Source organism: Chenopodium album, chromosome 8 (genome assembly GCF_948465745.1).
Source record: "Chenopodium album chromosome 8, dcCheAlbu1.1, whole genome shotgun sequence".
Lineage (NCBI taxonomy): Eukaryota > Viridiplantae > Streptophyta > Magnoliopsida > Caryophyllales > Amaranthaceae > Chenopodium > Chenopodium album.
The window spans coordinates 73,356,176-73,382,581 of record NC_137841.1 but is presented as its reverse complement, the minus strand read 5'-3'; the positions used below and the strand labels follow the sequence as shown (position 1 = coordinate 73,382,581).

Here is a 26,406-nt window from a genome sequence, read left to right as displayed (position 1 = left end):
AAAAACATACAGTATATAGTGGTTCAAAGACTAGGAAAATGGAAAGATACCAACTATTAAGTGGACCATTGTAATTAGAACTGTCAAAAGTTGACCCGACCTGAAATACCGACCCAAACTCGATTATTAACCGACCCATCTAAACTCGAAAAAAGAATGACCCAAACCCGACCTGAAACCAACCCGAGACCCGAGTATGTGAGATCTGAACACGAACATGAACTGACCTAGAGATGACCCGACCCGAATATAACCCGTAAATTATTGACCTGAAACAAACCCGACATGAACCAAAATTGACCCAAACCCGTTTTAACCCGTCAAAACTCGAATTTAACCCGACTTGTTACTAACCTGACCTGATTTCAACCCGACTCGTTCCTAAACCGACCCGAATTTAACCCAATATGTTACAAACCCAACCCAAAATCAACCAGACTTGTTATTGACCTGACCCAAATTCAACCCGACTTGTTATTGACCCGACCCGAATTTTATCAGATTTATTACTAACCCAACCCAAAAATTCAACCCGATCTATTACTAACCCGACTCGAAATCAACACAACTTGTTATTGACTCGACCTAAATTCAACCCAAATTGTTACTGACCCGATTTCAAATCACCTTAAATGCAATTTAGACCACCTTATTATTGTTGATCAAAGCATTGTCTAGGGAGACCAAGTCGGTCCAGGCCAGCAAAAGAAAGGAGCATCATCCTCAAATATAAGAGTTAAATGTAGTATATATTTGTTGTATGGTCAAAGGAGTTAATTATCTTCCTAAATTATATACTATATTTCCATATATATTATAGTCAAAGGAAATAATTAGCTTGATAAAAATGATAATTATCAATTTATAGTTAGTTGAACCTGAATATGACCTGATTTGAAAATGACCCGACCTGATTGTAACCTGCAAATTATTGACTTGAACATAACCCGACTTGAATCCAAGAATGACCCGACTTGGAAATGCCCTAACCTGATTATAACCCGCAAATTATTGACTTGAACCCGAGAATGAGCCAACTTAAAATGACACGACCTGATTATAACCTACAAATTATTGACTTGAACTGAACCTGACTCAAACCCGAGAATGACCCAACCTGATTCTAACCCGTAAATTGTTGACTTGAACCGAACCCGACTCGAACCAAAGATTTACCCTAACCTATTTTAACCACTCAAAATGCGAATTAAGCACGACCTATTGTTCACCCGACCCGAATGTAACCCGACTTGTTATTAAACCGTCCTAAACCCGATAAGAAGAATAACCTAACTCAAGCATGAACAAACCCAAACTTGACCCGCAAAGGTTATGGAATTAATCCAAATTGACCCAAAAAACTCTTACTGATCCAAACCCGACCCGTTTACCCGAATTGACAACTTTACCCAAAACCTCTAAAATTTCTCAAAAACCGTGGATATTAGCCATCAATTTTGTAATTTTTTGACTTTTCTTCACCCGGAAATAAAAAATTTCCGAAATGTTTACCATGGTCCATAATACCCTCCGAGAGTCCAATTGGCTAGGGTGAACCATCCAATTTGCCTTTAAACGACCAATTTACCGGTTTACAACTTGCATCGATTTCATTAACTCAAGCCTACCACGAACATTTATGACAACATATAATGATCATATATGGTTCCAAATGGCATTATATGACCCCGAGATGTATCCAATAAAATCTCAATGCTTTTCGACACTGGGCCCAGAAATGTACGAAATTTCTCAAAAAGCGTGTATATTAGCCTTCAATTTTGGAATTTTTTGACTTTTTTCGCCCGGATATAAAAATTGCCGAAATGTTTACCATGGTTCATAATAAACTCCGAGAGTCTAGTTAGGTAAGTGGAACCATCCAATTTTCTTTTAAACGACACATTTACCGGTTTACAACTTAAGATCAACAAGTGTTATGACAATCTAATTACTAGCTCTAAGAGAAAATACATGAAACCACATGATTAAAAAGTTGCAAGGACACAATTGAGTAGCTAATTCGAGGAGACTACGTCACCATGGATTTGAATCTGATAAGAGTATGCAAGAGTTAAAAAGAGCTAACCATTAGTTTGGGCTCAAAAAAAATTAAATAAAATGTTTTACCAATACAACATACCACAATTCAGATGAACCACTTGTATTCATTCATACACAAACAATGAAAACTGATATTTTAGAAAAATCAACTACAATTGTGAAAAGATATTATCCAATATATAAATTAGTGTTAATCAATTATACTAATTTACTATTAAAAATCATAATTATGAAAGTCAAACAACATATTATTCAACCATGGTAAACTAATAAGTAACTTACCCAATACGTAGAGTTTTAAGAGATTTCTTCGATCTAATATATCCATAACAATTCATTGTAGTGAACCTAACCTGCACGACTGCATTGTTTATATACAAATAATTACCAATAAACATTATTAAAGATCAAAATCTAAAACTCAAAAACAACAATATCCAATAAATACACTCTAATGGCACAAATATACCAATGTTATTTCCTACGACCAAAAAAGATTAATTGAACGGAATCAATATTATTACCTAAAAAATAAAATTATCAAATCACAAATATTTCATCAACAAATAAAATAAAGAGAATAATTTTGCAGAAAAAAAAGGCTTAGAGAAGCTACGTACAAACAGTTTTTCGAATTGAAAAACCTTCGGTGGTTGAAAAATCCAACTGTAAGAAAATTACTAACAATAATATTAGAATATTAAATCAAATTAGTCATATAATTAACAAAATTGATAGGAGTAAGAACAAAATAGTTACCTCACTAGTCATAATGATGGTGAGCGATCGAATAAACTTCAACCTATGATTTGAAAACTTCAGTGAATTTTCATTGACAACCATTGAAAATTCAGAGAGAAAGAGTGGGGGGGGGGGTCGAGGAGATAATAGTGAGGGACGGTAAAAATAAACTGCAAATTGCATTTCCTAGGGTTATGACTTATCACGGATTAACCTATTAGAATTCAAAGTTAAGCGACAAAATTTTGGATTGAAAAAATTTTCCGCCTCTTTGTCTGGATTTTTGGGCAACAAGTACCAAAATTGCGTTGCTCATAGTGTAAAATAAGGACGACGTTATATCCGATATCGTTGCCTAATTATTGTTTTGGGAAACAAAAGAGAAAAGTCGTAGCCCAAAGGTCATGTTGTGCGACGAGTAATGAAGATCGTTGCCCATAACTTAATTTAGTGCAACAATTTTAATCTTGTCGCACAAACGATTCACAATGTGCAACAAAATGAAGATTTGTTGCCCTTAATAAACTCATCCGTCACCCAAAATAGTTTTTCTTGTAGTGCTTGCACCGATTTCATTAATTCAAGCCTACCACAAACATTTATGACAACAAATAATGATCATATATGGTTCCAAAAAACAATATATGACCCCGAGATATATCCCCTATAATTTCAAGACTTTTCGACTCCGAGCCCCAAAAACTCCGAAAATTCTCAAAAAGCGTGGTTATAGCCTTCAATTGATGTATTTTTTAACTTTTTTTCGCCCGAAAATAAAAATTGCTGAAATGTTTACCATGGTCTCTAATACTTTTCGAGAGTCCAATTGGGTGGGTGGAACCATCCAATTTGCCTTTAAACGACCAATTTACCGGTTTACAACTTGCGCCGATTTCACTAACTCAAGTCTACCATAAACATTTATGACAACATATAATAATCATATATGGTTCCAAACGGCGTTATATGACCCCAAGATGTATCCCCTATAATTCAATGTTTTTCGACATCGGGCCCCGAAACCTCCAAAATTTCTCAAAAAGCGTGTATATTAGCGTTCAATTTTGGAATTTTTTTACTTTATTTTTACTGAAAAAAAAAAATTCCGAAATGTTTACCATGGTCCCTAATACCTTCTGGGATTCCAATTGGGTGGGTGGGCCATCCAATTTGCCTTTAAACGAACAATTTACCGGTTTACAACTTGCACTGATTTCATTAACTCAAGCCCACCATGAACATTTATGACAACAAATAATGATCATATATGGTTCCAAACAACATTGTATGACCCCAAGATATATACCCTATAATTTCAAGACTTTTCTACACCGAGTCTCGAAACCTTTAAAATTTCTCAAAAAGCGTGGATATTAACCTTCAATTTTTGAATTTTTTGACTTTTTTTCGCCAAAAAAAAAAACACTTGTCGGAATGTTTACCATGGTCTCAAATACCCTCCATTAGTCTAATTGGGTGCGTGGAAGCATCAAATTTGCCTTTAAACGACCAATTTACGGGTTTACAACTTGCGTCGATTTCATTAACTCAAGTCTACAACAAACATTTATGACAACATATAATAATCATATATGGTTCCAAACGGCGTTATATGACCCTGAGATGTATCCCTTATAATTAGAAGGTTTTTCGATATCGGGCCCCGAAACCTCCAAAATTTCTCAAAAAGCGTGTATATTAACTTTCAATTTTGGAATTTTTTTACTTTTATTTGCCCGGAACTAAAAATTGCCGAAATGTATACCAGGGTCCCTAATACCCTCCGTGAGTCCAATTGGGTGGGTGAGCCATCCAATTTGCCTTTAAGCGAACAATTTACCGATTCACAACTTGCACCGATTTCATTAACTCAAGCCTACCATGAACATTTATGACAACAAATAATGATCATATATGGTTCCAAACGACATTGTATGACCCCGAGATATATCCCTAGATTTCCAAAACTTTTCGACATCGAGCCTCGAAACCTCAAAAATTCTCAAAACGCGTGGATATTAGCCTTCAATTTTTGATTTTTTTTTTATTTTTTTCGCCTTAAAATAAAAATTACCAAAAATGTTTACCATGGTCTCTAATACCCTCTGTTAGTCCAATTGTGTAACACTCCGACCCCAAACAACAACTGTCCCCACAAACAAACACAAATCCTTCCGCCGCATTTTTGTCCTCACTCAAGCGCACCCCAAAAAAACTTCCCAGGAGGTCACCCCATCCCAAGACTACTCCCAACCAAGCACGCTTAACTATGAAGTATCTTAGCAAATTAGCTCTCTAAAAGGAAGATGCACCTTGTTGATATGAGTAGTATATCAAATCCTTTTGAAACAATCATGAGGGGTATTACAAATTGGGTGGGTGTAAGCATCCATTTTGCCTTTAAACGGTCAATTTACCAGTTTACAACTTACACCGATTTTATTAACTCAAGCCTACCACGAACATTTATGACAACAAATAATAATCATATATGTTTCCAAATAAATGACATTAAATGACCCCGAGATGTACTCCCTAAAATCTCAAGTCTTTTCGACATCGGATTCCGAAACCTTAGAAATTTCTCAAAAACCGTAAGTATTAGCCTTTAATTATGAAAATTTTTGACTTTTATTGCCCGGAAATAAAAATTGCTGAAATGTTTAACATGGTCTCTAATACCCTCCGGGAGTCCAATTGGGAGAGTGAACCATCCAATTAGCCTTTAAACGGTCATATACTGACTTACAACTTGCACCGATTTCATTAATTCAAACCTACCATGAATATTTATGACAACAAATAATGATCATATAAGGTTACAAATAACATTATATGACCACAAGATACATCCCCTAGAATTTCAAGACTTTTCGACACCGAGTCCTAAAACCTCTAAAATTTCTCAAAAAGTGTGGATATTAGCATTTAATTTTAGAATTTATTGACTTTTTTTCGCTCGAAAATAAAAATTGCTGAAATGTATATCATTGTCCCTAATACCCTCTGGTAGCCCAATTGGGTGGGTGGAACTATCCAATATTCCTTTAAACGACCAATTTACCGGTTTACAACTTGCACCGATTTAATTAACTCAAACCTACCATGAACATTTATGACAACAAATAATGTTCATATATGGTTCAAAACGACATTATATGACCCAGATATATATCCCTTAGAATTTCAATACTTTTCGACACCGAGCCCCAAAACCTCTAAAATTTCTCAAAAAGTGTGGATATTAGCCTTTAATTTTGGAATTTTTTGACTTTTTTCACTCTGAAATAAAAATTGTTGAAATGTTTATCATGGTCTCTAATACCCTTCAGTAGTCTAATTGGGTGGGTGTAAGCATTCAATTTGCCTTTAAACGACCAATTTAGCGGTTCACAACTTGCACCGATTTCATTAACTCAAGCCTACCACGAACATTTATGACAACAAATAATGATCATATATGTTTCTAAACGACATTATTTGACCCCCAGATATATTCCGTAAAATCTCAAGTCTTTCCGACACGGGTTCCGAAACCTCAGAAATTTCTCACTTTTGGAATTTTTTGACTTTTTTTGCCTGAAAATAAAAATTGCCGAAATTTTTACCGTGGTCCCTAATATCCTCCGGGAGTCCAATTGGGTGGGTTTATCCATCCAATTTGCCTTTAAACGACCTATTTACTGGTTTATAACTTGCACCGATTTCATTAAATCAAGTCTACCACGAACATTTATAACAACAAATAATGATAAAATATGGTTCCAAAAGGCATTATATGACCCCAAGATGTATCTCCTAAAATCTTAAGGCTTCTTGACACCGGGGCTCCGAAACCTCAAAAATTTCTCAATACGCGTGGAACCTTCAATTTTGGAATTTTTAAACTTTTTTTCGCCCGAAAATAAAAATTGCCGGAATATTGAACATGGTCCCCTAATATCCTCCGGGAGTCCAATTGGGTGGGTAGTACCATCTAATATGCCTTTAAACCGTCAATTTATCGGTTTACAACTTGTACTAATTTCATTAACTCAAGCTTGCCACAAACTTCTATGACAACATATATTGATCTTATATGGTTTCAAACGCCATTATATGACCCCAGATGTATTCCCTTAAATCTCAAGACTTTGCGACACCGGGTTCCAAAACCTCTAAGATTTCTAAAAAAGCATGGACATTAGCCTTCAATTTTTGAAAATTTTGACTTTTTTTCGGCTTAAATAAAAATTGTCGAAATGTTTACCATAATCATTAATTCACTCCAGTAGTCCAATTGGGTAGGGGAACCATCCAATTTGCCTTTAAACGATCAATTTACCTGTTTACAACTTTCACCGATTTCATCAACTCAAGCCTACCACGAACATTTATGACAACAAATAATGATCATATATGGTTCCAAACGACGTTATATGACCCCGAGATGTATTACTTAGAATGTCAAGGCTTTTCGATATCGGGTCCGAAAACCTCTAAAATTTTTCAAAAAATGTAGATATTAACCTTTATTTTTGGAATTTTTAGAGTTTTTTCGTCTGGAAATAAAAATTGCCGAAATATTTATCATGGTCCCTAGTATCCTTTGAGAGTCCAATTGGGTGGGTGAAACCATCCAATTTGCCTTTAAACGACCTATTTACTGATTTATAACTTGCATCGATTTCATTAAATCAAGTCTACTACAAACATTTATGACAACAAATAATGATCAAATATTGTTCCAAACAACATTATATGACCCCGAGATGTATCCCATAGAATTGATCCTCGAATACAACAATCAATTTGGCCAATGTGCTAACTATGAAGCAAAATATGTTCGTCAATGCATGAAATGACTCTTAATCACGAACATTCAGCTTTGGTACTCACCAACACACGAAGGATCTTGCAAATACGGTGAAGGCTAGATCAGTAGTCTCTAGCAACCAAATCATAATCAATTGTAGTCGATTAAAAGTTGATTAAACAAATTTCAGTCGTGATTGCAATTTGCAAGAACCATTTACAATTCTCCTAGTATCTCACCACAATTTTAGTTTCAAAATTCCTAAACTTGCAAGTTAGTGACATGTTTCCTGAACATTGCAACTCCATCGAAATCTTTGATCAGAATTACAATAGCATGAAATTTGTTAATCATAAACCAATTTGAACCCAGAATGAGATAATCTTGTTCATACTCCTCAAAATTCAATTCAATTTTATACACTTTACAAAATCAATTAATTACTCTGCTCCATCTTATAGTCTCAAACAACTGCACCAAAATGCTGAACTCTGCTCCTATACAACAACTCCCCAAAAAAAAAAAAAAAACAAGAATCATGAAGAATTGAACGATTAATAGCATCAAATTAATCAATAAAAATAAAATCAAAGAAAAAAAAAATTAAATTTGATAAAAAGGGCTCATATCAAGTGTATTTGGAGAAATCAATCATAGTAGGGATGATTAACAAACCCAACAACCTAAAATTCGAATTTTAAGGGGAGAGAAAAAGATCAAAGATCTGCAAAAACGCCATAAAAATTACAGAAAAGCTCAACCTTTTTTTTTTTAAAATTAAAAAAAAAGGGAGCGGCATTTTTAGCAAAATCAAAATCCTTAAAAATCCCCTTAAAATTCAAATAAAATGAATTAGATTGAAAGAATTTGAGCACCCTACTCCACCCTCTCTCTTTATAATCATAGCCCCATTTAAATTACCCACAAAGGTCGCGAGTTCGAAACCCGGAAGATCAATAACAAATTACACAAAACAATTTACATAAAAACATACACACACACACACACACACACACACAAGAAGAGGAGAGAGAAAGAGAGAGAAAGAGGAGATGGTGGTTATGGGAGTGGAGAGAGAGGGTGCTGAAAAACAGAGTATAATCATCGCCCTTTTTTTTTTTTTTGGGATTTTAATGAAGAATTGATTACAACAAATAGAAGGAAGAAAGGAAGGAAAAGAAGTTACCTTTACTGGATTATTTGCAGAGCTTTAATGGCGGAAGAAAGTGGGGAAAGACGGCGGGTTCTGGAAGGTGGGAAGGAAGAGGGTTTTTACTTGGGTTGGAGTTGAGACTAGGGTTTAAGAAGGATTATTGGAGAGGTTGTGTGTGTTTTTCAATGGGCTGTTGCAATTTGGTTTGGGCCAATTTAGTTTTTTTTTTTTTTTTTTTTTTTTTTTTTTTTTTTTTTTTGGTGACAATCCCACTCACAAGTCACAATGGCGACTCTCATAATCGTCTTGTCGAGAGCATTTCTCAGCCTATAATAAATTATTTACAAAGTACAGAGTAATTATTCTCGTTAAGTATTATACGAAGTAATGCTTATTGATATTAAATTGTGCAGATGGTACATCTTAACATCAAATAGTCATCTTTGTTGGTAACTTAGTACCAATATAATTCTTTGTTATACGAAGTATTAATTTGGTACCATCTAAACACAACTTGATTCAAATTAAGACTTGAGAGTTGAGACAACTAAAATTAATTGAGATTTGAGACCATCGGAATGTTGTTTTGTTTTGTTTATATTAGTATGGTACAATCTATCCATCTATATAATTAATACTACGTAAACCATATTTGATTCAAATTCGTTTTTTGTTTTTTTTGAAATGAAGCTAAAATGCAACCATCATCAATAAAATTATGAATCATGAAATAAAGAATGAGTCTCTTCTGCTGGTAATCATACGAAGTGATCTGTTGCAGGACTAGATCATTGAATTATAAGCACTAATGGTTTGGACTTTGGAGTAGAGAAGAGCTAAAGGTTTACTACTTTTAGTACTTTGAATGCTAAAGCAAATTCATACAGATCACTCCTACATTACTACATATTTCTTCCTTCCAACTTTCATCTATACAGAATTTCAGCAGCTAAGTAACATCAGTTGCTAGCTATATTTACTGTTTTATGAATCATAAAGCCTAGCTACCTACAAGAGCTGAGTGTATTAGCAAGGTCATAACAAGTTAAGCACTCGATATACCCATGGTTGCTTAGCTTTACCTTCGTTTGCGTTTGTGAGTTTTAAGCTGCTGGATTATGTACCCTATTACCTCCTTCAGACTCACTTCCCTTTCCTCTCTGATGTTCCAAATTTTCGGAACTGGATACCTCCCACTGGGGTTGTACTCGTTCAGTTCCATCAAAGCAGTAGCCACTGCTTTGTATGCTTTCTCACCCCATTCTTTTCTCAACTCTTCCAGCTTCTCATCACCCTCATCAATGATGGCCTGTCATTCGGTCAAACAATTGAGCAAATAAGCCAGAAAAATAAAGTTGATAAATTTTGGCAAAGAGATGTTCCATCACAGTATGTTATCACGAATTAGCATACTTCTGCATTGACAGCATAAACTTGAACTCTAAGTCTCATGTTAAATATCTCAACAGCAGATAAGTTACTGACATCAGCTATTATAATACAGGGAGCTGCTGTATTGTAATGCAGCTAAAGATGTTTAGTTTTGGATAAGTCTCAATTTCAAAGTCTTAGAGTGTTAAAGTGTTACACTTCAAATGTAAACATGATTGTATTGTAAGTACCATGTCTAAGCTATTGATTTTATATGCCTGTCAGCTGTCACGACACTAAATCTTAGTCAAGTATTATAACAGTAATTTGCTCTAATACCTGCAGATTCCCATTTATGATATCGTGCTTGAAAGGGTGCCATTTTGAATCTTTCAGATGATCTTCCCAAATTGAGCATACTTCAGCACACTTAATCCCCTGTTCTTCTTTTGGAAACTTATCAGCACACGCTTCAAGGAATGGTTTTGTGTCTAGTTCTCCCATTCTTTTAATCCCAAGCATTGTTCGATTACTCAGTACTGAATGCAGACCCTGAAAAGTGAAAATGCAGATCTATAAATTTCTACAGTTTGCTAAATTGGTTTTCCACAAAAATACATGAAGATATAGGACATACACTTAACAGTTCTTGCTGAGCCTCCAGGAGCTCATTGTTGCTTTCGCGCTCCTTGAGTATAAGAATTTGGTTGAGGTTTTGCAAGTAAAGCACTTCATCTGTTTTATCCTCCAATTCTTTCTTTAGAGCATTAATATCAATGTTTGAACAACCTGTCCCTTGCTAATCAACCAATAATTCATGTTAACTTTGACCCAAAATTATGTGCAAGCTCAGTCTATTGCAAACTCATTGCAGGTTCAGATTTACAGTAAAGCTAAATTTGGAAGATATATTAATTAGTCCACATGACATATTACTTGCTTACTTGTTCAGATATGAATTTCTTTGCATATGACATTACGTATTACGTATTTCAATTTTGTAAGAAGAAAACGCTGTATCTATATCTTAATGATGGACTGACCATTGAACGACTTTGCCCTTCATTGCTTTGAGGTCCACCCACGCTTTGCACCAACTGTCTAGTAAGCTCTTTCTTGACAGTTATCAATTCTGATTTCAGCCTTTTGTTTCTTCGACTTATGCTCTGCAGCTCATTTTCCGCTAAAAAAACAAAGAAAGTTTGCATTATTCTAAAATAGTCTGATAATATGTGCTTTTTATTGCAAAGTTTCATCTTTACAAACATATACCAACCTCGGATGTTTAATCTGTGCAACAAAGCTCTTTCCTCCACCAGCGTTCTAATATCACTATACATCTCACTACAAGTGTGCTTCAGGTCAGTAATTTGCTGGTTTTTGCTATCAACCTCATTCATGAAGCTAACAAGTGCTCTTGAAATTGATTTACAAGTTGCATCTTTCTTCTCGTTTTCCACCTTCAATTCATTCATCCTCTTGACTTGGTCCTCGATCTCTTTAACGAGGCTGGTGATGAACTTGGAAAGAGATTCACAAGTTTGGTTATACTTCTGCTCTACTTCCATTATTCTTGCATCTTTGTCTTCTACCTCCTTACACAAGCTTGCAATTAATTTATCCAGGGAGCATGTTGTGTCCTGGCTCTCTTTCGATAGGCACGTAGACGTAACTATGGTCTCTGCATCATAGTAAAATGTTAAAACAACCTGCATCATCATAAACAAAGTATACGCAAGCAGAAACATAACAAAAAAAGCAATAGTATGATGCAGGCAATTTAAGTCAATAGTTTCCAATATCAAAAGGTTTGTACTCTGTCATTGGCACACTTTAAGGAACTTTTTCACCACGAATTGGTAATCAACTAATCATTTATGATTAGATTTTGGAATATGACACTAGCACACTACTTATCGTAAATAAAAACAACCCATCTATTATAAACGATCTATTTGTAAATTCATGTCATTGTAACATTATTATTATGAAGGGTTGGGACAATGTGACAATTAATTTTGAACGGAAAGAGTAGTTGCTCGGTTTCATCTTTGGCACTGCTACATTTACCAAGCCTTACAAATTTTCCCAAAATTGAACCCTTTAAGGCTTCACATACCTATTAATCTATTATTAGGACAATAATTTGCATAATCTAACCATAAAATGTACTTCACCTTATTAACATTCGAGCTATGTTAGATAAAAACATTCCGAACAAAGATTAGCCCTAACTTAGCTTTCATAATTCCATCAATCATTAAAAGATCAAAAACACAAACAATTATTGCTTTAAGTTTAATGCATACTTCCAACTTCCAATATCATAATATATGAACACATCTTATTATTATGCAGCATCATCATATCATTCACAGTAGCTACATTTATGATTTCAGACCAGCCTTCATAAAAAAAAAATGTAATAATTTTGCCAAGACAATATAAACTCAGTTAATTGTTGCACCCAAAAAATAAATAATGGTAATAATAAGGAAAAATGACAAGTCCAAAGGTACCAGAAAATAATTAGGGAAATTCAATAAATAATTTACTAGCAACAAATTCTCCTTTGCAGACCAAGTGACCCACTTCATAAATAATTAAATTAACTACATTTGATCCATAATAAAATACATAGACCCAAAATTTCAATTTTTTACTCAATTAAACCAATAATTACAATCTTTTCTTCAAATTAAAAAGAATAATTAAAACCAATGTACAAATAATCACAGAGTAACCATTTTAATTGCACCCAGAAAATATACTAAAATAGAATTAATAATTAATCAAGTATATGAAAAAGGGAATAAATAAAACTAAACTTTAGTTTAATTGATGAGAAAGAGAGAAAACCTGAGACGACAGTAGAGGAAAGAGGGTTGGTTTGATGATCAGGGGAGATTATTGTTGTTTCTGAGCTCATTTTTTCAGCAGATGATTCTTCCATTTCTACCAAATTTTGATACAAAACCCAGAAATTATTACTAAAAAGACGACATTTTTATCAGCAATTATTAGATTATTACTAAAGAAAATTGAGTGATTTTTTAGGGAAAAAAGAGAGAAAAAAAATATATACTGTAGCAAGTAAAGGCTGAAATTGTGTAGTTCAATATTTTTCTCAAATGGCATGCCAAAGAATTACAAATGATGTGTGCAGTAAGTCGCCTACGCTAGTACGCTTAAAATGCTATGTTACGATCGGCTAATATCGTTAGTTACTTACCTGTAGACTAAGTTGAACTGTTACGGGTACACTGAGTACGGCAGTACGCCCCTTTTAATCTTTAGTACTCGAACGTTAATGATCAAACTAGCACGTAGACAATTTGGGTTGAGTTGGTAAATTGATGACCAAATGAGCATGGTGGTAAACATACTAAAAAAGTCGTGTTGAGTTGGTCCGACCAGAATTTTTCTATCAAAAATCATGGTTTTTTTGGGATATAGTAGTGTAGACTATAGAGTAAATTTAGGATATACTTGTATATCAATTATCAAATGGTTTGGACAACTTTAGTCTACTTATTAGATTGGTCACCTAAGAATTGTTCAATTCATTCTATTCCATTTTATTATGGAGTCCTAGTACTCCGTAATATTTTTATATTAGCTGAAAATTTTGTTATTTGAATGAAAATAAATTATTGAATGGGAGTTTTAACTTTATGAGGGCATAGTATAGCTATTTTTGTGTGTTTTTTTTTTTTAAATACCTCCGTTACAGGTTATGTGCAACGATTTGACATAAAGCAGAATCGTTGCACATAACCTGTAACGGAGGTAGTATATTATCTGCATAGTCTTCTTTTTATTCTAGTGTCTTCTTTTTATTCTAGTGATTATGCTTGGGCATGTCACTTGTGATGCTCATCAGTGACATCACATGCCGCCATATGAGTGACACTTGATTGGTGTCAACTGTCAAGTGAATGCTCCAATCGAAGAAAGAGCACGGTGCTCCCAAGAGTATGATATAAGTACTACAGTATGCAATTATGGAACGTGTACTAAAACAATTTAACAAACTACACGAGTCAAGCTGCAGTATAAATATTTATCTTTAGAAGGTGATAACAGAGTATTATACTATTATCTAAAGAACACAAGGTGACAAGGGTCAATGACTTGAATAAGCTGAATTAATCATGTTAACAAAGGAGATAGGGTACCTCTGCAAGCCTTTGCATCATGATCCAATACATGAACTGTATAATCTTCCACATCTCGAAAACCTAATATACGGGGAACCTTATGCTCATAGCTAAAGCGAATCCCAAGCTAATTGCTGGATGATCTCAAGGACACGAGAGTTTACAAGTAGCAGCAGTATCCTAGTATTTATTAGAAAATTATTGGTAATGAAGTGCTTGGAAAGCAAATACAAACACCGAACACCAATATACACTATTCTTGGTGCATCAGGCACCAAGCTGCTGTCACCAACATTTGCTAGGCTATGTTAACAATGGAGGATTCTGCCTGTTAAGAGTTTCAGACAGTGGTGGTGTATGTCTGCATTACACAATGCAAAAGCCATAAGTAATTCATACTAGAATAGATAATCTACACTAAATATCTAAAGCATATTTCATACAATAGCCCATACGGCATGATGTAGTAGTAAGCTAGGATCTCAAGAAGAGCTGCTCTGGTAAAACTTGCAATCCAGCAGTGTCACTCCCCAAATTACAATCCTAAATATCAGAGCCATACGTGATGTTAACTACCTCATGATGCTTTGAATAAGAAAATGCTTAGAATAGAGTATGCCCTGAAACTTGTTATCTTTTGCGCTTCATGGACTTGGCTGTCAATTTCTGTATGAGATACTCTATTGCTTCTTTCAGACTAGCTTTTCTTCCCTCCTTATAGTTCCAGAGTTCAGACACGACAAACCTACCACTGGGATTGTAGTCATTCAGCTCCAACAATGCATTAACCACGCTTTTATATGCTTCCTCACCCCATTTATCAATCAATTCCTTCAGCTTACTATCATCTTCATCTACAACTTCCTGAGTGGACAGAAATAAACAATTCAACTTTGACATTGCTAAAAATGGTTCATAGTTATTGCATATGAACAGCAGTTTCTTGGCAAGTTAAACATCTGGATGAAGGCATTTATCTCTCTAATATAGCAAATGCGATATTCGTGACTAATATTTTTTCGATTTTTGAATGAGATGAACATAGGGACTGGCCTTTGCATTAAAGGAAGATATAAGCCAACTGGCCCAACCACAAAGGAAGAAGGTCAACTTAAAGTGTTTCCTTCATAGAGCAACTTTATATACTCCGTAATTGCTTTCCTTGCATAATATATGATAAGATAATGGTACCAATAAAAGCAGAATTAAAATCAATGAAAGTTTGCAGCACAACAAGACAGCAGACAAGTGTAATACAGATTACAGAGGGCAAATTGCAAATAAGGGAGTACTATCTACGGAATAGTTCATACTAGCTCAACCACAAGTCTTGGTCTTCAATATCTTTTAATGTATAAAAGCAGAAATGAAGCCAGCAACTCCATATGCCTGCATCTGCACATTTAATATCTACTTTTCTCAACATGTAAATAAGTTGCATAGAAATATTCAAGGTACCTGCAGTTTTCCATCTACAACTTCATTTTTAAATGGATGCCAACTAGGATCTCCAAGGATTTGTTGCCATGATGAGCACAGCTCAGATGCTTGCATTTCCCAATCCCTAGAAGGGAATTTTTTCGGACAGGCATCTCGAAAAGGCTTAATTTGAACCTCCCCCATCCGTTTGATTCCAATACTATCAGCCTCAACATCAGCAATTCCTAGGAACGTCTGCAGCATAAATGAGCATGCAAATTAGCAGGATTTAGGATCAAGAAACTGAAATGGGAAGCAAGCTGGCATCTCAGCTGGTGATGCAACAAGGTCTAACAAATCTTACACGAATCAAAGTTTTGCGAGCATCCTGCAGCTCTGCATTAGTTATACGCTCTTTGCTGATAAGTGTTTGGTTAAGGGTTTCTAAGCATTGCATTTCATCTCCACCTTCTTCTAGCTCACGCATTAAAGAATCAAGCTGACAGTGAAAGAAGTTTGAATCATTTTAAAAGACCAGCTTTATATCATTACAACGCCAAAGGAATATTAACTCCCGGAAACTAACATGATAATGATTTTTACAATTTACTCTTTATATAAACAATCTATGCTTTAGCAGGAAATAATTTAGATGAGTATATATGAAATCAAAACCAAGTTCCACTAGAGCAGAAGACAGTTCAGATTGGGTGATATACCACACCCAAGTTTTAGATGTTTTATGCAGCTTCTAGAACATAGTTGATTACATCCACCTTCTAAATATGTTGCCTTGTTGAGTATGGGTTTAGCAATTTTTAAGTACACCCAAGTAAATGTACAAAGTTGTATAAAATTATAAATATATAATTAGAATAGGCCAAAACAGTTGTATAATTTGAAAATTCCTCCCTTTAGCAGGTTCTTTTCCAGCAGTTGATGGGAGTTGGGACTAATTTTACAAGATAATTGATTAAGGTACTTCTGCAGTTCTGCATTACTACCTCCGTTACATATTATTTGCAACAATCAGACATTTTTTCCTCTCTACTTTATGTCAAATCGTTGCAAATAATATGAAACGGAGGTAGTATGAAGTGATGACATCGTTTTTTTTTTTTTTTTTTTTTTAATAAACAGACAGAAGAGATTAAATACCTTTTCATGCTTAGATTTTATTTGCATCTCGCGTTTATCAACTTCTTCTGCTCTCAGCTCAATTTTCTGTCTTTGATATTCCAACTCCAGTTTTGTTTTCTCACTATTTAATATCACAGATTGCAATCTTTCAATTTCTGAAAGCAACAACTGAAACAGATTCATCAATTTGATTGCAAAAGCATGAAACAGAACAAAGTCTGGCGAAAGAGAAATACATTACTTAATACTGACCGATAAATGTAAAGTAGTAAGCCAGGCATAAATGAATGTTTTATCGGAGGATGACAGTCAGATGGACAAGTAAAATTCAGGTTATATGCACTAAGATGATCAATGTGCACATATGTTTAAGGAGACGATTATGCATATGAGCAACCCAGAGGCCAGAGCAAAATCAAAAGACTCAAAACTTGCTTGCTCATCACTTCAAGTAAAAACCAACAGGGTATCAAGTTTGAGCACATAAAGTCGATATGTTTGAGCACACAAAGTCGATATGGTTCAAGAATAAATCTTCAGTAAGCACCAATAAGTTCATTTAAGATATTTTTATCACAGGAGAATTATCGGACTTCAATTGGTGATGCCTAGAGCTGTCAAAAGTTGACCCGACCTGAAATACTGACTCAAACCCGATTATTAACCGAATCATCTGAACCCGAAAAAATGGTGACCCAAACCCGACCTGAAACCAACCCTAGACCCGAGTTGACCCGACTATGTGAGACCCAGACCCAAACCCGAACATGAACTAACCTGGAGATGACCCAACCCGAATATAACCTGTAAATTATTAACATAAACCGAACCCGACTTGAATCAAAATTGACCCGAACCCGTTTTAACTCGTCAAAACCCGAATTTAACTTGACCTGAATTTAACCCGACCCGTTCCTAATCCGACCAACCCAACTTGTTACAAACCCGACCCGAAATCAACCCGACTTGTTATTAACCTGACCAAAATTCAACCCGACTTCTAATTGACCCAACCTGAATTTTACCAGACCTATTACTAACCCGACCAAAAAATTCAACCTGATGTGTTACGAACCCGACTCGAAATCAACACGACTTGTTGTTGACCCGACCTAATTTCAACCCAAATTATTCCTGACCCGATTTCAAATCACCTTAAATGCAATTTAAACTACCTATTATTGTTGATCAAAGCATTTTGTCTATGGAGACAAAGTCGGTCCAGGCTAGCAAATGATTAGAGCATCATCCTCAAATTTAAGAATTAAATATAGCATATATTTGTCGTATGGTCAAAGGAGATAATTATCTTCCTAAATTATAGACTATATTTCCCTAGTATATTGCCATATATTGATATATATATTAAAGTCAAAAGAAATAATTAGCTTGATAAAAATGATAATTATCAATTTATAGTTAGTTGAACCCGAATATGACCTGACTTGGAAATGACCCAACCTGATTGTAACTTGCAAATTATTGACTTGAACATAACCCGACTTGAATCCGAGAATGACCCGACTTGGAAATGATCCAATTTGATTTTAACCCGCAAATTATTGACTTGAACCGAACCCGACTTGAACCCGAGAATGACTCGACTTGAAAATGACTTATAACCCGCAAATTAATGACCTGAACAAAACCCGAGTCAAACCCGAGAATGACCCTACCTGATTCTAACCCGCAAATTATTAACTTGAACTGAACTCGACCCGAACCCGAGAATTACCCTAACCCGTTTTAACCCGTGAAAACCCGAATTAAACCCGACCTATTGTTCACCCGACACGAATGTAACCCGACCTAAATCCGACCAAACCCGATAAGATGTATGACCCGACATGACCCGACTCAAGCATAACCAATTGAAACCCGACCCGCACAGGTTATGGAATTAATCCGAATTGACCCGACCCACTCTTACCAACCTAAACCCGACCCGTTTACCTGAATTGACAGCTCTACCCGAAACCTCCAAAATTTCTCAAAAGACGTGGATATTAGCCTTCAATTTTGGAATTTTTTTTTTTTTTCATCCGAAAATAAAAATTGCCGAAATGTTTTCCATGGTCCCTAATACCCTCCGGAAATCTAATGGGCTGGGTGGAACCTTCCAATTTTCCTTTAAATGACCAATTTACCGGTCTACAACTCTACAACTTGCACCGATTTCATTCACTCCACTACTCAAGCCTACCATGAACATTTATGACAAGATATAATGATCATATATGGTTCCAAACGGCATTATATGACCCCGAGATGTATCCCCTAAAATCTCAATGCTTTTCGACACTGGGCCACGAAACAATCGAAATTTCTAAAAAAAGCATGGATATTAGACTTCAAGTTTAGAATTTTTTGACTTTTTTTGCCCGAAATGAAAATTTGCCAAAATGTTTACCATGGTCCCTAATACCCTCCAGGAGTCCAATTAGATGGGCGGAACCATCCAATTTGCCTTTAAACGACCAATTTACCGACTTACAACTTGCGCCTATTTCATTAACTCAAGCCTACCACAAACATTAATGACAATATATAATGATCATATATGGCTCCAAACGACATTATATGAACCCGAGATGTATCCCCTAAAATCTAAAGGCTTTTCAACACCGAGCTACTAAACCTCCGAAATTTCTCAAAAAGCGTGAAAATTAGCCTTCAATTTTGGAATTTTTTTACTTTTTTTCGTCCGGAAATAAAAATTACCGAAATGTTTACCATGATCCCTAATACCCTCCAGCAGTCAAATTGGGTGGGTGGAACAATCCCATTTGCCTTTAAACGGTCAATTTACCGGTTTACAACTTGCACCGAATTAATTAACTCAAGCCTTCAACGAAAATTTATGACAACATTGAATGATCATATATGGTTCCAAACGGCATTATATGACCCTGAGATGTATCCCTAAAAATCATAAAACTTTTTGACACCGGGCCTCAAAACATCCCAAATTTATCAAAAAGCGTGTATTTTAATTTTAGAAATTTTTTACAATTTTTCGCCCGAAAGTAATAATTGCCGAAATGTTTATCATGGTCCCTAATATCCTCCGGAAGTCTAATTAGGTGGGTGGAACCATCCAATTTGCCTTTTAACGACAAATTTAACGGCTTACAACTTGCACCGATGTCAACATAAAATGATCATATATGGTTCCAAACGGCAATATATGACCCCGAGATTTATCCCCTAATATCTCAAGCCTTTTTGACGCCGGGCTACGAAACCCCCAAAATTTCTCAAAAAACATGGATATTAACCTTCAATTTTGGAATTTTTTTTGACTGTTTTTGCCCATAAATATAAATTGCCGAAACTTTTACCATGTTCCCTAATACCCGCTGGGAGTTCAATTGGCTAGGTGGATCCATCCAATTTGCCTTTAAACGGCCAATTTAACGGTTTAAAACTTACATCGACTTAATTAACTTAAGCCTACCACGAACATTTATGACAACATATAATGATCATATATGATTCCAAACGACATTATATGACCCCGAAATGTAATCCCTAAAATCTCAAGGATTTTCGACACCGGGGCTCGAAACCTTCAAAATTTCTCAAAATGCGTGGATATAGACCGATATAGGCCTAGAACGAACATTTATGACAACAAATAATGATTACCTATGGTTCCAAAAGACATTATATGACTCCGAGATGTATTCCCTTGAATTTCAAGACTTTTAAACACCGAACCCACAACACTCCAAAATTTCTCAAATAGGTGGATATTAGCCTTCAATTTTTAAAATTTTGGACTTTTTTTCGCCAGAAATAAAAATTGCTGAAATATTTATCATAGTGCCTAATACTCTCTTGGAGTCCAATCAACTCGAGCCTACAACAAACATTTATGACAACAAATAATTATCATATATGGTTCCAAACGACATTATATAACCTCAAAATGTATTCCCTAAAATTTCTTCACTTTTTGACATCGGGCCCAAAACCTCAAAAATTTCTCAAAAAACGTGGATATAAGACTACAATTTTGGAATTTTTTAACTTCTTTTCGCACACAAATAAAAATTGCCGAAATGTTTACCATGGTCTCTAATATCCTCCGGGAGTCCAATTGGGTGGGTGAAACCATCCAATCTGCCTTTAAAAGGCTAATTTACCGAATTACAACTTGCACCGATTTCAATAAATAAAACCTACGACGAACATTTATGAAAACATATAATGATCATATATGGTCCCAAACGACATTATATGACCCCGAGATGTATCTCCTAAAATCTCAAATCTTTTATACACCTGGCACTGAAACCTCCATAATTTCTCAAAAAGCGTGAATATTAGCCTTTAATATTGGAATTTTTTGACTTTTTTTCGCCAAAAATAAAAATTGCCTAAATGTTTACCATGATCCCTAATACCCTCCGGGAGTCTAATTGGATGGGTGTAATCATCCAATTTCCTTTTAAACGGCCAATATACCGGTTTACAACTTGCACTGATTTCATTAACTCAAGTCTACCACAAACACTTATGACAACAAATAATGATCATATATGGTTCCATTTGACATTATATAACCTCGAGATATATTCCATAAAATTTAAAGACTTATCAACACCGGGCCCTGAAACCTCCAAAATATCTCAAAAAACGTGGATATTAGACTTCAATTTTTAATTTTTTTGACTTTTTTTCGCTTGGAAATAAAAATTTCCGAAATGTTTACAATGGTCCCTAATTCCCTTCGGAAATCTAATTAGGTAGGTGAAACCATCAAATTTGCCTTTAAACGACCAATTTACCGATTTAACACTTGTACTGATTTCATTAACTCAAGACTACAACGAACATTTATGACAACAAATAATGACCATTTATGGTTCCAAACGACATTATATGACCCCGAAATGTATTCGCTAAAATTTCTAAACTTTACGACACCGGGCCCTGAAACCTCTTAAATTTCTCAAAAAGCGTGGATATTAGACTATAATTTTTTAACATTTTTTTGCCGGAAAATAAAAATTAGCGAAATGTTTACCATGGTCCCTAATACCTTCTGAGAGTCCGATTGGGTGGGTGAAACAATCCAATTTGCCTTTAAAAGGCTAATTTAACGGATTACAACTTGCACCGATTTCAGTAAATCAAGCCTACCACGAACATTTAAGACAACATATAATGATCATATATGGTTCCAAACGATATTATATGACCCCGAAATGTATCTCCTAAAATTTAAATGCTTTTATACACCGTGTCCTGTAACCTTCATAATTTCTCAAAAAACATCGATATTAGCCTTTAATTTTGGAATTTTTTTACTTTTTTTCGCCCGGAAATAAAAATTGCCAAAATGTTTACCATGGTCCCTAATACTCTCCGAGAGTCTAATTGGATGGGTATAACCATCCAATTTCCTTTTAAACGGTCAATTTACTGGTTTACAACTTGCACCGGTTTCATAAAATCAAGCTTACCACGAACATTTATGACAACAAATAATGATCAAATAAGGTTCCAAACGGCATTATATGACATCGAGATGTACCCCCTAAAATTTCAAGGCTTTTTGACACCGTTCCTCGAAACCTCCAAAATTTCTAAAAAAGCGTAAATCTTATCCTTCAATTTTGGAATTTTTTAACTTTTATTCGCCTAGAAATAAAAATTGCCAAAATTACCATGGTCTCTAATACCCTTCTGGAGTTCAATTGGGTGGGTGTAACCATCCAATTTGTCTTTAAACGACCAATTTACCGGTTTATAGTTGCACCGATTTCATTAAATCAAGCCTTCCACGAACATTTATGACAACATATAATGATCATATATGGTTCTAAGTAGAATTATTTGACCCCGAGATGTATTCTCTAAAATCTCAAGTCTTTTCGACACCGGGCCTTGAAACCGACGTGACCCGACTGAAGCATGACCCAACCCAAACCCGACCCGCATAGGTTATGGAATTAATTCGAATTGACCCGACCCGAGTTGACCCGACCCACTCTTACCCAACCCAAACCCGACCCGTTTACCCGAATTGACAACTCTAGTGATACCCTAGGCTCTTGGCTATAACTCTTATAAGAATCCAACTAACAACATTTCAGAGATCAAGTGTCATAGTCTGCGGATAATTACTGCTTATTTCAGGCATCAGCTTGAGGTCAAGAATCCAAAAGGGCAGTAGCTGAAAGTTGTTTGGCTGCTCAACAGAGATTTGACAGAGTTTCACTTAACTAAATGAATTCTGTCATGATACCAATATCCTCATACCAAATAGTAACTTAAAGACATTTTTTTAACTCTTAACATCCTAAACATGAACTATTAACATTCTTATATACTAGTTGAAAGTCCTTAGCCGATTATGTGCAATAGCATTCTTTTTCTAAATCCTTAGTTTCAATGTATCTGTCAAAATGCTTACAAAAGAGGAATCCACATTTTAACATATGTATCCAAAGGGAACTTATTACCCTTTTTTCTGACAATATTTTTCAATCAACTTGAAAAAGTAAACTCCATAATAGACCTACTTCATGGCAAGGACTAATTGAAGTTGAGAACACAAAATATGATAATTTAAAAGGTTCTACAGAAAATGTGCAAGGAAACTGACATACATACATTAAGGACAAACTCTTTCAATATTGAGCCTCTAGATTTGGGTTCACTTTAATATACACTCAAGTGTAAAAACTAAAATATTGGTTCATAATCATTCATTAATGAAAGATATCGACAGAGATAGAGCGAGAATTTGTGAAGTACCTCTAGCATGATCTTGCTGCAGCTTCCGTTTTTCCATAACCATATTGTTGAGGGTTGTCGACAACTTATCATTCCTCTTCTCCATGACAAACAACTTCGTGTTTTTAACATCAATTTCCTTTGCAAGCTTCGAAACAAATTTACGCAGTTGCTGTACCTCTTGACAAGGGTAACCCTTTTCCTCCATTACTCTCCACTAAATCTTAAATCTGTAAATTCAAGCAAACACAAGTTACACACTTCATATAAAAGGAATTAGCTCCTTGTCTCAGTTATATACTGCTGCATCTAATCTAAGATGCTCTTTTTTTTTTCTTTTTTTTTTTTTTAATGTCCATTTCATCATATAATAAACCTTACAAATTCGAGTAAAACCTGAAATTCCAATCTTAGGCACCCATTTAATTGTCAACTTTGCACTGTTACAAAATACAAATGACCAGTTTTTCAAATTTGACAAATAAATTGGAAAACTCAAAGAAAAATGACATTTTGGAAGAGTTTTGAAGTGAAAGAAACCAGTAAAAATTGGAAATTTGAAAGGGGGAAATGGGGTTTCGGAGAAATTTTATTCCTAAAAGAGGGTAATAATAAGGAAAGCATGTAACTTTTGAAAAAGGGGAATAAATCAAAAACCCTTGAAAAAATGAATCGATTTCTTTGATAATTCACACTATAAACCATGCTCATGTTACTCATTACCAATACTGAGAACAAACGAATTAGGGGAAATGGAGGATTGATGACATAGTTGAAGATGAACAATACAAAGCATTCATCAATAGATAAACCAAATAAATTGTAATATTACAAGAAAATAGAAATAATTGAACCAAGTAATTGCTGGGCACGTACCTTGGGAGAATGGGAGGAACTAAAGAGAGAGAAAAATCTGAGGAATTAGCAGATTAGGGTAGTACACTACCACTCTTCCCAGAAATCTCTGCTTAATTGAAATAATATTGAATTGAATGATTCACTTCCATTTAGATGACTTCTGATAAATAATCACACTGTCCAAAAAAATCCGATTCGAATCCGTTTAAAATTAGTCCGAATCCGAATCCGATAAAATAGATCCGAATCAGAATAGGAGGTGGATCGGACTTGGACCCTACGCAAAGTCCGACGGAGTCCGATCCGAGTCCGAATCTTATTTGATTGTTTTGCGGCGGGCGGCTGAATAACGTCGATAGACGCTTTCCGGCGGCTTAGAAAGGACCTGCTTTCCAGGCGCTGGTTAAAGAAAGAAGGAGTTTCACGGGAAAGAGTGGTGCCGAGGCAGAGTATAGAGGTGTTGCAAATTTTCCATCATTATATTTCGGAATGGTGGGAGTTGGAAGGGAATTCCGTCCGTCTTCTGGGTTTGGAAAAGTGCGTTTTGTTATGTAATTTAGTTTATAATTTAAATATGTTATGTTTATCCTTTAATTGGTATGACAATACAAGCAATTATATGTATATGACATTACAAAAAATAAATAAAAAAAATATATTCGAACCATTTCGGAGGTCTGAATAAACGGACCGAATTCGGATCCGGAAATTACGAGTCGGATTGGATTCGGACTCGGATTTTTCGGATTCGGACTTGGATTCGGATCCGAGTCCAGGGTCCATTTACTAAACGGATCGGATTCGGATTTAGCCACATCCGACCCGAATCCGATCCGTTGCCATTCCTACTCTGTACTGGTAATTACCTTGGGATTTGTGTAATCTAATTCTCTCTTCATCCTACATTATTCGCATTATTTTGACTTTTTATACTCGCACCAAATTTACTACTCCGTAATTTTTGGTTCTTAGATAACTAATTACTCCCCCTGTTTATTTTTATTTACATCACTTGAAAATGCACATAGCTTTAGGAGAGTAATATATAAGTGAATTTGTGAGTGTGTAATAAAAATAAACGTGTCCAATCAAAGTGAGACAAGTAATGTAAGACAAAGGGAGTACCTAACCGCATAACATGAAGTGATGAAGAGCATTGATATTGCTTTCTTATATCAATGCATCTCATTATGTTACAAAAATAATAATCATATAATCAAATTAAATTAGGAAAATTTAGATAAGATTAGCAAAACAATCAGTCTTTAAATAGTTAATAAACTTATAAACTGATAAACAGTTATGATCATCCAAAGCTGGCAGCTACATCATTTATTCATTTTCATCATGTTCATTCATAAATAAATAACATTAACTTGGACATTTCTAGACTTTGTTGCAGTCTTGAAGAAATGTACAGCTTCAGCATCATGTTTCCTTGAAATAGGACTCATTTGATCTAACTTGTTTATAATCGTCACTTTGTCTAAGCTATGCCGCCAACATCTAAGTGTAAGGGCTTCGCAAATGTCACACTTCTCCCTTAACACTTTGTCTAAGTTATTATGCCGCCAACATCTAAGTGTACGGGTTACGCAAAAGTCACAATTCTCCCTTGAATGCTGCAAACATGTAATTGGAGGGGCCTCGCAGTAGTCACACCTCTCTGGTCTATCATAGTCCTCCGCGTACTCAAACTGATCACAGATGATAGCATATAATTACACACTAAATCAAGGATTCAAAGGATGAACATGACATATAAAGCATATGCTAAGGTAAATACCATGTATAAGCAAAAGGGAAGAAAGAAAGTAATGCATTATATTAGCTAACGAACAATACTAATACCTTAAGCTGCTTCGAGTCCACTATGTTTTTCCTTTGCTGAAGCAACTCAATAATGACTGTGTTTGGGTGCGAAAATAGCCAAAACAGACCATCAAGAAGGTCTTCAA

The 26,406-nt window shown here is 35.1% G+C and overlaps 2 protein-coding genes across 3 annotated transcripts; both read right to left on the bottom strand.

The window, feature by feature from the left end:
• Nucleotides 1-9,572: 9,572 nt before the first annotated feature.
• On the bottom strand, nt 9,573-13,141 carry LOC145556612 (factor of DNA methylation 4-like). The gene is made up of 6 exons (XM_081618264.1): nt 12,984-13,141; nt 11,401-11,805; nt 11,168-11,307; nt 10,762-10,923; nt 10,464-10,676; nt 9,573-10,062 (listed from the first exon to the last, which is right to left on the bottom strand). The coding sequence occupies exons 1-6, from the start codon at nt 13,075-13,077 to the stop codon at nt 9,832-9,834; spliced, it is 1,245 nt and encodes a 414-aa protein (XP_081474390.1). The 5' UTR covers nt 13,078-13,141; the 3' UTR covers nt 9,573-9,831.
• Nucleotides 13,142-14,162: 1,021 nt separating this feature from the next.
• On the bottom strand, nt 14,163-24,573 carry LOC145556611 (factor of DNA methylation 1-like). Of its 2 annotated transcripts, XM_081618262.1 has the most exons (6): nt 24,467-24,573; nt 23,612-23,820; nt 16,862-16,998; nt 16,068-16,202; nt 15,743-15,958; nt 14,164-15,148 (listed from the first exon to the last, which is right to left on the bottom strand). In XM_081618262.1, exons 2-6 carry the CDS (start codon nt 23,796-23,798, stop codon nt 14,915-14,917), a joined length of 909 nt encoding a protein of 302 aa, XP_081474388.1. In that variant the 5' UTR covers nt 23,799-23,820; nt 24,467-24,573; the 3' UTR covers nt 14,164-14,914. The 2 variants fall into 2 exon arrangements, with proteins under 2 accessions (XP_081474389.1, XP_081474388.1); XM_081618263.1 differs by lacking the exon at nt 24,467-24,573 and having other exon boundaries at nt 14,163-15,148; nt 16,862-17,011; nt 23,612-23,730.
• Between the last annotated feature and the right edge of the window lie 1,833 nt (nt 24,574-26,406).

Bases quoted from the DNA above. Each gene is read 5' to 3' on its own strand.
- LOC145556612 (XM_081618264.1), bottom strand. From the start codon at position 13,077: ATGGAAGAATCATCTGCTGAAAAAATGAGCTCAGAAACAACAATAATC. The intron at 11,806-12,983 runs GTTTTCTCTCTT...ACTATGATGCAG, and splicing joins TTCCTCTACTGTCGTCTCAG to AGACCATAGTTACGTCTACG. The intron at 10,063-10,463 runs GTATTAGAGCAA...ACCGAATGACAG, and splicing joins TCATAAATGGGAATCTGCAG to GCCATCATTGATGAGGGTGA.
- LOC145556611 (XM_081618262.1), bottom strand. From the start codon at position 23,798: ATGGAGGAAAAGGGTTACCCTTGTCAAGAGGTACAGCAACTGCGTAAA. The intron at 15,959-16,067 runs GTAAGATTTGTT...TTTATGCTGCAG, and splicing joins CTCGCAAAACTTTGATTCGT to ACGTTCCTAGGAATTGCTGA. The intron at 15,149-15,742 runs GTACCTTGAATA...CTGTCCACTCAG, and splicing joins TTGTAGATGGAAAACTGCAG to GAAGTTGTAGATGAAGATGA.